Here is a 15,151-nt window from a genome sequence, read left to right as displayed (position 1 = left end):
CCTCCCCCTCCCCCTCCCCCTCCGCCGCGATAATGATGATAGGCCTCGTGCGATCAACCGCCGCCCGTTTTATGTGCACCTTTTACGCGAGCGGATTCTTTTCACGAGCAGGTGCCCCGGCCGGCGACCGGGCGAGTCTCGTCTCGATTCAAACGGCGAGCGCCGATAAAACGGTGATTTTGTGGACCAGAAGATGCGGGACTGGCAAACACATGAATATATAACGGTGACGGTTTCCCGCGATATAACGAAATGTGACCGCGCGACACAAGGTGCCGACGGTTGCGAGCGGTATGTTAGTTGCAATTTCTCACTCTTTTAGTCGAAGTTGTAGTCGCGTAATATCAACGTAACGTTACGCGAGCATTAAGGTGAATGTCCCAATTAGTGCACACAATGTAACCTGTAATGTAACATCTCGATTATGTTACCTCGACATAAATAAGGAATGTAACGTTATATTATGCGTTACTCCCACGTTATACAGCGATTAGATATCTCGGTTTGCCGGGTTCCTCGCGGGGAATAGAAAAGTCGGTCGGTGTGATTTTCCGTTGTCCGGCGACGACGCGATCGCTGTCTTCGGAAGAAGCTCGTTTGTAGGAAAGGAAAGATTCCCGCTGAAGATTTCCATTCGGACGATGTTTCCCGGCTGTCTCAGACGAACTTTAATACGATCGAATCCTCAGACCGCTCCTCCGTTCTGTCGTGCGGTATCTGCGATAAGAATTTCAGGCAGAACTCGAGCCTTGAGCTCTCAACCTTCCGCAAGAAATCGATCGATCCCGATTCTTCCGAAACTCGACTGGTGATCGGCCCACTTCCTTACGGCGTAAGGCATTAAAGTCTCACGCCTGAAATTCTCACTGAAGACGCCGCTACGCGAACCGAGATTTCCCTCCCGCGTGACTCTCTTTCTGACAAAAGGGCTCGATAAAGTGACGATTTCGCGATGGCGCTCGAGAGAACGCGCGGACGAGGAACTCTCCGTCGTGTCGTCGTACCGCGCATAATGCCGTAAACTGTAAACGTAATCGCCTCCGTCGGGCTCAAGTTAATAACCTGCGGGTCACCACGCGACCTTGGATCGTTCTCTTCCTGATAGGCACAGACTGCAATCGATTCGACGATCATCAGCGTGTCCCGAGGATCGAAGGTCATGATCGATCAATGTACAATGAGATCTGATAAATGACCGATCGTTATCGTGCATCGGTGAACTCATTGCGCTTCAAAGCCTCGCGCGCTCCTTCCCGCACCTCTCACGCTCCATGCTTAATTGACGTATCACAATTCGCCCGGTAATTCGCCCGTCGATCCACGCCGGGTTCGCGCCTTCGTCGGGGAGAAAGACGAGCCCTTTCATCGCAATCACCCGAGTCCGAGTCGAAATTTTGAACGCTACTCCGACGCCCCTCGGGATAATTGCGCTTACTTCGACGGTGAATCGATCGAACCCGATTTCGACGATATCTCGATGATACCGACGCTTCCTCACTTCTCTCTTGAACTCTTGAATTTTACAGATTGAATTTTAACGCCACCTTTCTGGCATTCAAAGCGAAAAGTTGATCGTTTTGATGCGTGATATTGACAAAATTTCGGAAAAATACTTTCCGCTGCGACCTCACGAAAACCCTCAAAATTCGCGGGTCTCTGAACTCTCTTTGACGGCATTGTTCTCAAAATCGCGACCCAATAGCCAAGTTTCGACCACGGATTTGTGTTCAACGGACGAGAACCAAGTCGGAAACGCCTGGTCTCATTCCGGATATTCCGTCACAGACAAAAAGGTAAAATTTTTCACCAGTTTTTGTTACCGACGACGAACCGTTGACTCGTAAAAGGACAACGACACAGGTCGGATGGGCGACGGGTCGCTTCTTCCCGAAGCCGGCGATGATGAAGCAAGCGAGTCCCTCGATGGAATTCGTCTTGCAGTAATGAGCCGAAAGCGTCGTTCGCATCACGACGACAGCAACGACAAACGGACGGCGACGGTGAACGACGGTTAACCAAGGTTAGCATTAAACCGCCGCGCGAGTCCTTACTCACCTCGGCAGGATTCAAGCTATTAAAGCTCACTTTAACAAGCACTTACACACTCACAGCTAGCTACCGTTAACCCTGTCGCTTTTTTTCCCTCGACAACGGGCTTCATCTCTCTCCCTCCCTCTCTCTCTCTCTCTCTCTCTTTCTCACGGAGTCTCTTGTACTCGTGTTACCGCATCGATGCGGTACAGCTGATTGGCTCGATTTCAGAACGCAATGATGGTTATCCGCGCGTTCTTCCTTTCCTTCCTTTTTCCCCACTTTTTCCCCGCCACGAGTCGCCGCGCTTCTCCGACATTCCGATTTTTCTTACGTTCTCCCGATCGCTAATATCTCCTCCCGTTTACACCGTCTTCGCCGGGAGGGAGGAGACGCGTCTCGCGACGAAGTCGTCCCCTTGTCGAGCCCGATCTTGTCTTACAGGATAATATGATTAAGCCGCGGCCGGGCAAATAAGTCGTCATGGGCGGGCACGCGTGTGTCGCACAATATTTCGATGCAAATTGCACGCCTCGACAAACACGCCTCCTACGATGGAGAGGCAAGAAAAAAGAAGAAGAAAAAAAAATACTAATACCGCTTCTAATAAATGACTAAGCCGGGGTAAGTGGTAATTCCTGGTTTTATAGCCGTCGCGGATCCGAGATCTGTTGGTCGCTTGCTCGCGGGGTCAAGCGGGGAGAGGGGAGGACGAGAGGGGAAGGGGGCGCAATCATTCCCGTGTAAATGCGTGATCGTGAGGAACATAATTCAGATAATACCGCGCCGGTGCGTGGTGAAAATTAACGTGATATACGACCCGCGCTATTTATACATATTACTATAAAGTTAAGGATCAGCCGCATATTTCCGTGCTTATCGGTCGCGGTGACGAGGCGACGTGAATATCGAGCCGCTTCTCCGCTCGATCTTTTTATCGTTCGCGCAAAAATGTCGCCGATGGCCGAGTCGAGCGAACGGGAGAGAAGGAGAAAGAGCTCCGCATGGATCGGAAGATCCTCTGAAGATCTGTTCGCGGAAAGTCTGCGGATTATGGCGTACCATTGCCATCGATCTAGACAATGCCACGCGTTTGAGAGAAAACGACATTAGTGATTAAGTAATTTTCCGTAATTACAGTCCATCGGGAGGTGAGAGATGATGATGATACTTGCGCACCTCTCTCTTTCCCTTTTTTTCCTTTTCTTCTTCTCTCTTTCTCTTTCCTTTTTAATAACGCCTTATCGTAAACGAACGAATAAGCCTTGGGAGCATTGACGTATCCTGGAGGAAAGGTCAGGATCACCACTCGAGTCTTAGTCTCGCGTGCTCGCCGCGGGGAAGCGCCTCTCCTCGTACCCGGACAGGTGGTGACAGGTGCGAGAGAGCCGGCTATCGTCTTCGCTTGTACTCGCGTGACAGCATCCAAGGGAGACTGAAAATTACGTCACTTTCCATTTTACGCCATTTCTACTGGTCTGCCTTGATGAGCTGCGAAACGAGTCGCTTCGGGTAACGAGCCATACGTTATCCTCCTCTTCCGCTACACCGCGAAGCGGGCATTAATCGCGTCGATCTTGCGGATTAGTCCGCGAATTGGAATTTCTATTTCGCTGGGCGATCCTTGGACGTGCGATATCTTCATTTTATGTAAACCGCACTCGGCGAAGTAAGGTAGCGGTGGAACAGCACCAAAACTGACATAGGTACGGTAAACCGACATATCCATGTTCCTCGGCCGTAAAGTATTAAATCCTGTCGGACGGCGCGTAAACTTGTCTATTGCGCACGGTCAGTCAGAAAAAGTTTGCAAAACGCATTTTTCTCTGGTAAGTTTCGGAAACTGTGCCGAATATGAGAATTTATTAAGAGTCCTTCTAGTAATCTTTAGGAGTCCTTTTAATAAACTTGACCATGATTACCGGCGAATGCTGTCAAAAATCGATCTACCCTCTCACGAAGTTGCTTTCTAGAAGCGTCGGTCCTCAAATCATATATTTCGATAGAAAAGTGTTGCTGATTCACTTCCGTACGCATTAAATTTTAATTTCGCACCTTCGACAAGGCCTCAGAGCCCAGGAGCAAAAAATATGTTGGCTTCCGTTGGCTTTTCCTCCGCGTCGATTTTTTGTGTGTTTTTTTTTCCATCGCAATATCACGATGGTCGACGCAATGGTCGATAAGAAAGGAGAAATGAGCGCGACGAGCGACGAAAACGACGAAATGGGAGGCGCTGTTTGTCAGCGAAATCTAATGAGATGGCTACGTGACTCGACGTTACCGGCAAACGGGTTATAACGTATTCCTAACTAGCCGGGTCGCGTAAATATATCACGGTCGACCTTGCTGTTTGCGCACTTTACGCGCGACCGTGTCCCTTGATTATATTTGCGAGAGTAATGTTCTCGTGATGAAGAATTTAACTTCATTTGCATTCGAAGCCTCCGGGATGGACGTGGCCTCGTGGCCTCGGGAGAAAATACCGAGCGACGCTGAAAACTCAGGCTGAAAAGCGGCTCACTTTCCGTTTCGCGTTAATGGCAATCGCTCGCTCGCGGTGCGTCGTAATTGATCGCCGCCCCTTTTCCGCTCGATCGAGCCAAGGAAGGGAAGATAGCGGTAAAGTAGACAAGTAAATGGCCGCGTAATATCGCCGGTATACACGCAGCCGTAATCTCGTCTGTTCATACGGTTAACATTCCAGTTTACTGGGTCGCGTTCACGCGTATCTCAGATCATCGATTTTCGAACGTCGGCTCGTGTTTTTACGAAAAATTATTTGCACGGGATAAACGTTTGTCTAACGTCCGTCTAATTTAGTAGTCTTTCCGTGAAACCCGCTCGGATTAAGGCCGCATTTCTTATTAAAAATCGGCAACAGGACCTGAATTTTCCCGCACGTATCGCCAGAGGGTTGCCGCTGCGAAATTATGCGCGCATACAATTATCTATCGGATACCGAAGACAGCGATACATTTTTACATTTTACTTGTGTGACATTTAGAATTTCAGGCATCGAACAGGCAAAACATTCCCCTGAGTGATATATGTAGGAATTTTCCGCTCAGTCGATTGTCTTCAGTTATCCCTGAGTGAGCTTCAGTACAGCTGAATGTTCCGAATGCTCGGAATGTTTTCGCCCGCGGTGAAGCAGAGAGATTTCCATTCACCCAGTTTTCGCTTCCCATCCCCGTTCGGTCAAACCGGGGCTCCTTTCCCGCGCACAAGGACATACGCGCTCGCGATTAATTCGCGACGCGTTCCTCGGGGGCGGCTGTGAATAATTGTCGATCTCTCTCCGTTGGCCGTTCGTGTTCGCCGATCCTTATGCGGCTCATGCATGCGCCATGTCGAACGTGGCGCGACTAGATCAATTGCAATTGCCAAGCAGGATGGCTCTATTGTAATCTAGGCCGGCCGGGCCGATCATCGGCGAAGGTCGGCGATTCTACCGGTCGTCTGGGTCGCCCGCGGATTATTCTACGTCGCGGCGTCGTCGGCTCATTCGCGCGGCCCAAGTAGATATTAAACCAGTTTCAACCGGTAATTCTCGGACTAGATAGTTTCTAATTAGTCCCACCGGCCAAAATCTTACATGTTCGGGGGACTTTTTTGCTTCGACGATAACCGAATAGTAAAACTAGCCAGTTTCTTACCTAAGTTCCTAAGAAGATTTTGAGCATTTCATTTCTGCGTTTGCTATTTGATTTTTGTTTATTATTTCGTTTAATTTCTCGCCGGAATTTGAAGAATTTCTGCCGAATAGAAACTGTCCAATATTAACTTATTATTTTCTTTTTTTTCTCGAAATAGCTTGTGGCAAGTAATTAGCCGAGAAATAATAGTATTTTCTGGACAGTTTTTAAACAATTAATATCTAGTTAATTCAAGCCAGTAAAAATTGTCCACTTTCAGTCCAGCGATGAGTTTCTCCCTAACATTTTTCCACTCGGGCCATTGCATTTGCTTATTACTTCGCTTAGTTTCTGGCCAGGAAATTGCCAAGAAACACTTGCCGGAATTTTAAGAGTTTCCGCCGGATGGAAACTGTCCAGTATTAACATATTTTAATTCTTCTGGAATAGTTTACCGCAAGTGACCGGCCCTAAGAAAGAGTTAACATTTCTTCGATAGCCCCTGAATAATTACGGTCCGATCGATTCAAGCCGATAAAAACTCTCCAATTTCTGCCTGGTGACTAGGTTTCTCCCTAACATTTCCCCGCTCAATGCTCTTCACCTCGCCCTGGTTGCCCGCGAGTCGCTTTCCGCCGGGTTTTTCCCCGCGTCGAAAATCGCGGCGGCGACCTCGATGCGCGAAGTAGCGCGGTGCTCAGGACACAAACCGGACCGATGTACATTCGCGTGCCCGGTCGGTTAGCACGGAATTCCCGTTCGGATTTCGCGCTTCAGGGGAGAGAAAATCGCGCGGAGTCCGCGACGGGAAAGGCTTCGGCCGCGCGAAAAGGAAAAGCTCGAGCATCGCGCTCGTGCATTGCACCGCGCGCGGGCTTTCCTATGCAAATTCCAGCCGGCGCTCGCAACCGGTTCCCTTTACGATCCTTTACTCCGCGGACTCCCGGAGGATTAAATTCAAGCCTGCCCGTGTGCTCTAATCGCCGGCGATCTTGAGTCACACGGCACATCGAGTCGTAGAAAACGAGCCGCGCGACTCTTGCGCGCGCGAACGCTACGATAATATTTCATCCGGTCCAGTTGCTATCTTATCGTTATTACGACTATTGCCGATGCCGGGCCGGTGCCAACAGGTGATCGCGCCTAAGGGACTTTGCCGCTGCGAGTGCTCTCGTTAGCGGAGGGGCGCGCACTCGACGCGTATTTTACACGCGGATACGCTCGAGGGAGCTCGCGCTAAAATAATATCGTCTCCGGCTATCGGCGTGCATCCGGCGATGGAAAAAGGCCGAAATCTCGAAAACAGCCGATCGACCGGTGTGTTTGTAAAAAAATCCCCCACTTCCCCCCGGGCTCTTATATTTTTCGACCGCGGATATCGCTGAAATGTCCCGTTAAAATAACACGCCGCTTCTCGCAACTTCAGCCGTGTAACTCTTATCCGACCGCAGCTTCGCGTAACCTGGTGAACACCGAGTGAAATAATAATAACTGTTAGTAATGATTACTTAATAATTACTACTTAATAATTATTATTAAACGGGAATTTGCAAAAGTCATCCCTCGCAACGCGATTACGAGTGTTAAGCGCGAAAATTCAGATTAACGCTTGTTCTGACTTCGTTTCTACGTCAGATATCTTAATATTACTCTCCGAGCGCGAGCTGAAAATTCTCAAGAGGAAGCATAAAAGATTAAGATCGGCACAGCGATGCCGAGAAATTCCGAGGTTCCTCTCCCTATTTGCACCTCCGATGCGCCGCTGCGGCGACGGCGCGACACACGGGGGCAATTCGGCGCCGGTAAATAAAGGACGGCCGTAATTTATGGTAATCGAAGCCGGGGAAAAGCATTTCGAGACGGCGCATCGGCGCCCGTTCTCGTTCGTTTCGTTCGCGTCTTCGCGATAAATCATGTATCCCAATGTCTCTCAGCGGAGATACTGCGAGGAGATAAGGCGAGAGCAGAAACGCAGGAGCTGAGCTTTATTTAAACGAGAAGCCGCGCCTACCCCCAAGCCACGTGCTCGTCGTCGGAGTGCGAGCCCGAAGAGATTCTAATTGGATCGAAAATCACACATCGAATCAGATCGGGAGCGTGACTCAACGTACGCGGGCGCGTACGAGGGTTTAAACCGTGGTGATAACTGCGATACACCGCTTGCTTACTTCGTGCGTGCGAGAACAGACGGTTCTCCGTTCCCTTCACCTGCGGCGCATGTACGCCCGGAATACGCGGCCCATTCACCTGTAATTTACGGTAACGCTATTAATTCACCGATAGCGCTCGGGTAGTCGGGCCCCGATAGCCGCAAAAAGTGAAATAACGGAGTAGTGGATTAGGTCGCGTGCTACTACGCAAACGATGATTAATGCCTCGAATGATCGGGCATATTTGCCGTACATCGTCGGCTGAAAGGAGGAAGAATCGGTCGAAAACACGCGAGCGAGCGAGACGGCGATGTCCTCTTGAAATACAGTCCCCGCCGGCGTTTTATCAGGCGCACCTTGATTTCTCACGTTTCAATGACTCCCGGGGTGACCAGCTTTGTAATACCGCTCATCTGTCGATCGAATGATGTTGAGGAATCGTTATTCTGTAAAAGGTGTGTTTTATCATCGTCATTTCGCTTGGCCGTTACCGATGAACCTTGAACAAATATGAACCCGCGCCGGTTGCGTCGCTGGTAATAACGAGAACGGACGTGTGAGTGTGTCAATTGAAAGTTTTTACTTTTGTTTATCCGTGACTCGGGGCTTCCGATTCCTCGCTTACCACGCAGAAAAATCACATTTCCGGATGTGAAAAATATTAATATTGTTTACACAAGTTGCGGATAAAACGAGATGATTCGACGCAGAAGGTTGCGGAGATAAAAGCGTTGTCCGGACACCGAAAATTATTCGCGTCGAGTGAGTAAACGAAATTCGTAACTTTCCTTCTCCTCCTAACTTGTATTCTATTAAAAACCAAAGTGCGTCTAATAATGTGGCCAGGGACTGTAGTTCCGTGAGACTTCAAACTTTGCGTACGTACGCGTGTGTGTGTGCACATATATATATATATATATTTACGTGTGTGTATATGTGTGTTAATAGTAGTATACGTGATTTCCGATGCCGGTTACGATTCGTAACGCAGCTTCGCGACGATCGTATTAATGGATCTCTGTTTTTTTCTTTCTTCGAACGATCGCGCGATCAACGATCTCCTTTTTGTCACCGGCCGCTCAATATCACAGATTTGTCGTTTATCGACATGATACGGTCTCGTCTACAAAGCGTTAATCAGCCGCGGTCGGCGCGCGCGCGAATCCGGTTTTTCCTGGGGATCATTTTCTCATCTCGTGGAAGCAGCGCATTGAATTACACTTACACCGGGCGACCGTCATTAATCCGTCGGAGCGTGCGTTTTTAACCGCACGATGCGCGATGCTTTGACGTTTTAATATAACGGATAGAAGCGCGATTTGCGCGGGGCGATATAAGTTATTAATCGAGCGACACAACGTGTTCCTCTTATTACCCGCGTTCCAAGCGGCAAGTGTGCGGCGGTGACGACGTTTTGCTCGTGACGCCGGCGCGATCTCTCCTCGCTCCGCCGGTATCTTCCAAATCCGACGAATAATAATAACGCCGATCATCGCCGTACCGTTTTATCAGCTGTACGAATTCATTCGGCGCCTCTTCCATTTCACCGCAACCCCGGATCTCGAATTGAAATTTCTCCCCCTACATAGGGTGATTTGAAAGCGGCGAGCTTAAGCTTAAGAAGCGCTATTAAAATGCGCAGGAATGAATTTGTGCGCCTAATAGATGCGCGATTGTATACGTTCGGCCGGGTTCTCGCGCCGTCCCCGACGACGGCGTCTTCGAGGTTCTCTCTGAAATGGAAGTGGCGCGCACGTGTGTGAATTTCTGGCCGGGAGCGCCTCCGAGAAGTCGAGGGAGGCACCGGAGATACAATTACTTCACTCGTCTGAGTGAGTTTTTACGATCTGCCCCCGGCTCGCCCAGTTTTTCCCGGAGCCGCGGAGTCCGCGGCGAGTTCGCCGGCCGGCGACGGTCAACGACCAGAAAATACGGGGCGATTGTGCGCAACGCTTCGCCGCAAGAAGAACGTGAAGAAAAGTCCTCGGCTCCTGCCTGCGCGATCCGTCCGATCGGGGCCTCAATGGGTATTCGACGACCCGCAGACCCACATTTTCCGCCGCGTGACGTGTCCCGTCACTCTTACGACTGAACGGCGGAGGGAAAGCGTCCAAATCGACGGTGGGTATGGCAAACCGACATATCCACGTTTCTCGGATGTGAAGTATCAGATTTCGTCGAATAGCACTTGAACTCCGTCCGCCGTGCGCAGCGGTCGGAGCCGAAGTTTCCGTTTTCAAACGTGTTGCGCCCGTTTGATCTCTCGTCGTGCCGAACCTCCCTCGAGCTTCCCTCCGCCGACAATTCCGGCAACACATCAGCGGCAAGTAATTTATTCGCCTTGATTCGTGTCTTATTTTATAACGTAGCTTTTGCATTTTCAACATCTATTTCGATCTCGCGCGAACTTCCGTCCTTCTGTCGTCGAACGACGCGAGGAAAGTTTTGGTGTTGTCCCGTTAGTTTCCTTTCTTCTCCGCCGAGTTTTAACAGTACATCTCTTTCCGAGTTCCACAAGTGCGTGGCGCTAATTTAATGAAGAAGAACAGATCCGGATGAAAATCTCACCTTTCTCCTCGCCGGATCCCCGACAAACGGTCCCGGGTACAATAATAGGGGCGGCCGATCGTAGACGGGACACGGATGATGGGGAATTATTCTCGCGGATAAAGAACACAGAGAGACGCGCTGCGTGCGCGCCGTTACGGCCGTGAAATTAATAGGGGGAGGGGTAGGAAAGAAGAGATGCAGGTAGTTGCTGACGCGCGTAGCAAATGATGAGCGAATATGCCACTTTAATCGGCACGAAGCGATTAACGCTCCTCCGGTATTTACCCTCCTCGCGGCTTGCGAGAGCGCGATATTCTTATTTCCAGCGGTTAATCACGCCGATGAGGTCGCTGAAAAGGATCCTCTCTCGTCTCGGCTGCTGCAGCGGCCGCTCTCGCTCGCCCGGCGAGGAATCCGCTACCGGTCTCTCTCTCGTCTCCCTCTCTCGGCTTCACGGTTTCGGCGGGTAATTCGTTCCGCGCCGGTTCCCTCTTTCTGCCACCCGGCCGCGGAAAGAGGAGAATCGAAACCTTTACCGTTACACGTTCGCGCGAACAGTAATTACTGTTGCCTCGCTCGCTGTTACACCGCCTCGGACACTCGCCTCTCGGCGTCGCTGAAATCCGTTCGATGCCGGCGCTCTCGTATTTATAGAGCTGAAGCCCGCCTAGATACAGAAGGTGCGCTGCCGATCGTGAACTGGCCCTCGCCATCGCGAGTCGCCGGGAAACGCGAGGCGAGCGAGCGGAGCCAGCGGTTGCGGCTTCCCCGGTGAATTACAACGAATTGATAATGCGGAACGGGCTCTCAAGCATGCCGTCGGCGGAGAACGCTCGGGAAGTAACGTCCGTATCCGTCCCCGCGTCTCGTGTCTCCTCGAGGCTTTCCCAAATGTTCATTAATTACTCAACGATATTGCAGTGTCATCGCAAAATCACCGATAGTAGTCCATTACACAGATCGCAATATTTGATTATTGTGAAAATAATAAGTTTCGTTGAAACATTTGGAAGCAAATTTTCTCAGAAAGATGAACCCCGTGTTATTTCGAGTAATATGTTAGAATCAAATGTGCGTTAATAAATAATCTTCCTCCAGTAATATAAACCGTCTCCGCTTCGAAATATAAATCAGGTCTTATAATCAAGACGACCGTCTTAAAGTTAGGTTCGACCCTCAGATACTTTGTAGTAAACAGAACGACCTGTACAATATCTGAAGATAAATTTAAGATGATCTTAAGTATAAGTTCTGACTCTTATGGTCCGAGACGGAGAAAAGTCCAGACATCGGGGTTGCTGGACAGGGACTCGGGATCTGTTCCTTTCCAGGCGTCTGTTCTCGCCATTGAGCTACTCGGGCTTCGATACATTCTCTCTTTCGTCCTCTCAAGTGATGACAAATATTCTAGAAATTATGAAGAATATTTTTGATAAGTAATTACCCTATATTGTACTTTACTGTATTCTATTCTATCGTACTGTACCACGTTGTATAGTATTGTACTACTGTACTATACTGTATTGTACTGTACGGTACTGATTTTCGGTATTGTTACGGTATTGATTTTCAGTACTGTTACGATGTTGATGCGTTTCTATCGTCGCTATAACATCAAACTAGAATAGGCATCCAATATACCACAACTAGGCCAATATCTCGCTGGTAGCAAATTCTTATTTTGGGAATGTTCTTTCTTTCCGTATGCGCTCCCCTTTTTGCGGAATCTATTTCGTAGTTCCATTCGATAAACATTCTTGAATCTCTCTCTCTCTCTTTCTCGAGCTACCGTAACAACGTCAGAAAATTACTTAGCGCAAATACGGAGGAGAGATTAGCGGAATCGGCGTTTTCTCGCGAAGATTTCCTCCGGAGGGGGAACTTGCCGGTTTCGCGGATTCGCGCGGATTAACCGGAGAGGAAAAGAAAATAACGATAATGACAGTGTGCAATGATGGATTGTCTCATTATCATAAGTGCGGCTTTATCGAGAAGCATGGAAATGAATAGGTCATTAAAGCTACGCGAAAAGAAGAAGAAGCGCAACGCTCGTCTCGTCGTCGTCGCCGCGCACGGCTCCTCTTCCGTTTTCTGCCGGTGAGAAACCAATCCACGAACCCCTCGTGATTGTTTCCGCGAAACCGTTTACGCCCGAATAACACGGTGAATCGTGATTTTTTTTTGTTAGAGCCAAACCTGTTTTGTTATTTATTCGCGGATACCATTTGCCGTATACAAGTGTGTACGTGTGTGTATATGTGTGTGTATGTGTGTTATACAAACAAATGAACAAGAATGTGTTATACAATATTTCGGGACTATCGATTATTGTTATTTGCATGTGTTTTCGTATGTGTGTGTGTGTGTGTGTATGTGTGTGTTATACAAACAAATGAACAAGAATGCGTTAGACGTTACAATATTTCGAGACTATCGCGGTGTTTTCGCCTGGCTGGTGATCGGTGTGTCCGCGGGATCCGCACTCTTTGTACTCGCACGCGTGTCTGTGAGACGTCAAGGCAGCATAAATCGCCGATGGCAACGTGTTTACGTGGTTACGCGCGCTTCGCTCATTTACCCCTGGAAAAGAAAGTGACGTTTTAATCGCGCCGTGTGAGCGCCGTTCGACAGCGAAATTAACCGTCCCGGCGGCGACTTACCAACTGCCAGCAGACGCGGAAGCCGAAGATTGGGAATGGGCGAAGGAGCCACCTCCGCTGGAGATGCGAAAAAAACAGAGTCATGATTAACGAGGAATCGAAGGAGACAGTGGCATAAAGCACCGACGATGGCCGAATCATGCAAATATCGCGGCGAGTTAAGAGATACTTGTGGATACGAAAGAAATGCTAAATCAAAGTCGCGAACGATTTAGCATGGAGCGCAACTTTCAAATACAATCTGCTTGCAAATCGGAAGCCAGCGGGGCCGATTTTTTTTTTTTTTTAACAAACGAACGGGAATATCGCGGCTGTTATAAATATTTCATTAAAATTTCCTCGGTAGGAACTGTCCGCCGATGCAATGGTAAAAAGTTTCTAATTCTTTCCTTGGTACACTGAGAAAAAGATTTTTTCAAATTTAAGAAATTCTACCGCATCCAAACAAACTTCATCATTGGCATGCTCCAGAGGAACGAACGTTCCGATTAATAAGCACGACTGTTAGACTTCTCAACGAATATCTTCATCTTAAATAAAACAAATTTGCTTGAAACGAAAGATCATTTTCTTACGAAGAAATTATTCGTTTCATTTCACGTATTCATCGCGGCCAAATAATATTTTATTTTGTTAAAGGATATCATCTCAAATAATAGGGTTCTTTCTGTTAAATAATCGAGTTTTCTCGAATGAGACGATCAAACTTTTACTCAAACAGGTGATATTTCATAAATGTTGTTTCTGTGAGAAAAGAATTTCCGTCAAATAGAAATACTAATAAATCTGAAGAAGGAAAACCTTTTTCCTTGCGTATCGCCTATATGAGGAGCAGTTAAAATTCAATTTAATTTAAACAGTCTCGATTTACGGAATGGCGGCGCAGCATACTTGACGCCGATTCACCGTCTCATTCTGTAAATAATATCGTGTGGAAATTACCCGCAAGTGCTGCAGCCGCCGCCGCCGCCGCCGCCACGATGTCCACCGCCGCCGCCTCGACGAAATCCTATAATTTCAACAGACTACAATCGGCACAACAGCTACTCGGCGCCCCGAACAAAGCGTGCCCCTGTCAAGCGTCGTTACGATGGCCGTCAGCGAGAGTGATGTATTAGCGTCATGTTAAGGTGACCGTTTTAAAACGTTATGTCGGCGTGTTTGCTGGAGTTACGTGTGATTATAATCCGCAAGTCCCGGCACGAGGCTCCGATATTAGTCGCCGATGAGTAGCCAAGCGAGTAAAATCATTTTGTTATTGCCAATTAGTACCTCAACCGCGTCGTTAATATCTCTCTTAAGTGTAGCATTCGATGTTAACGTTGTTACGTTTTGGTGAGCATCTGGTGAGAAAAGGTGAAGTGGTTCGCATGCAACTTTCGTGGACCAACTACGCGTCTCTCTCTCTCTCTCTCTCTCGGAAAATCTCGGCGACTCGATCGAACTCGCCCTGAAGTCGTTTAGCGATCGGCGCTCGTCATCCCCAAGTTCGCTTCTGTTCGAAACTTTACACGACTATGCCGCGATTCACGAGTCGCCTCTACACCCGCGAGATGACGCGAATAGATCGAGAAGCGAATCCGCAATCCTCTCTCTCTACCGAATCTAAGGAAAATCTGGAGGAAACACCAGCACGATCATCAAATGCATTTCGATTCTTAGAAGTGTGCATCTGGTAGATAGAGCTCACTTTCGCAAACAGTCCGTGCGATGTTCTGACGCGATTCCTGGATGATTGCTAACATAAACGTAGTCGTATGCTCGCACACAAGATCCTGCTACGGAGCTAGAACCGGAGATCTTGCTGTGCCCCGAAACTACCGGATACCCTTTCGATCGCGGATCCTTCGCTAATTCGCCGAGGACGGCCCGAGGATGTCCTTCCACCGGTGGAAACATCGGTGGGATCACGTCACCGTATAATTTCGTCATCCATCACTTTAATTCATCGGAGACTTCGGTCTTTACGATCGTTCACGATCGCTCGGAAATGCCACGAATGCCATCGTCCGTCGAGCATCTCCGTCGGCGGGGAAATCGATTCGAAAAGGAAAATAATCGCCGGACGATCCGCGACGGCAAGGGAATATTCGGTGGTTTTCTCGGGACGTTTCCCCCCCCCCCC

General features: G+C 48.8%; 1 protein-coding gene across 1 annotated transcript in view; it reads right to left on the bottom strand.

The window, feature by feature from the left end:
• Positions 1–12,705: 12,705 nt before the first annotated feature.
• LOC106748249 (glycine-rich protein 2-like) overlaps positions 12,706–15,151 on the bottom strand; it is a 4,599-nt gene continuing 2,153 nt past the window's right edge. The window contains exons 4-6 of the mRNA XM_014626586.1: positions 13,969–14,035; positions 13,027–13,083; positions 12,706–12,946 (exon numbers count right to left, since the gene is read on the bottom strand). Coding sequence (XP_014482072.1) covers positions 12,937–12,946; positions 13,027–13,083; positions 13,969–14,035 — 134 coding nt within the window. The 3' untranslated portion in view covers positions 12,706–12,936. The remainder of the gene's footprint in view (positions 12,947–13,026; positions 13,084–13,968; positions 14,036–15,151) is intronic.

The sequence above is a fragment of the Dinoponera quadriceps genome, unplaced genomic scaffold, assembly GCF_001313825.1.
Source record: "Dinoponera quadriceps isolate SergipeBrazil2010 unplaced genomic scaffold, ASM131382v1 scaffold2600, whole genome shotgun sequence".
Classification (NCBI taxonomy): Eukaryota; Metazoa; Arthropoda; class Insecta; order Hymenoptera; family Formicidae; genus Dinoponera; species Dinoponera quadriceps.
Note: the sequence above shows the minus strand (reverse complement) of the source record. Positions and strands in the feature narration are given on the sequence as shown.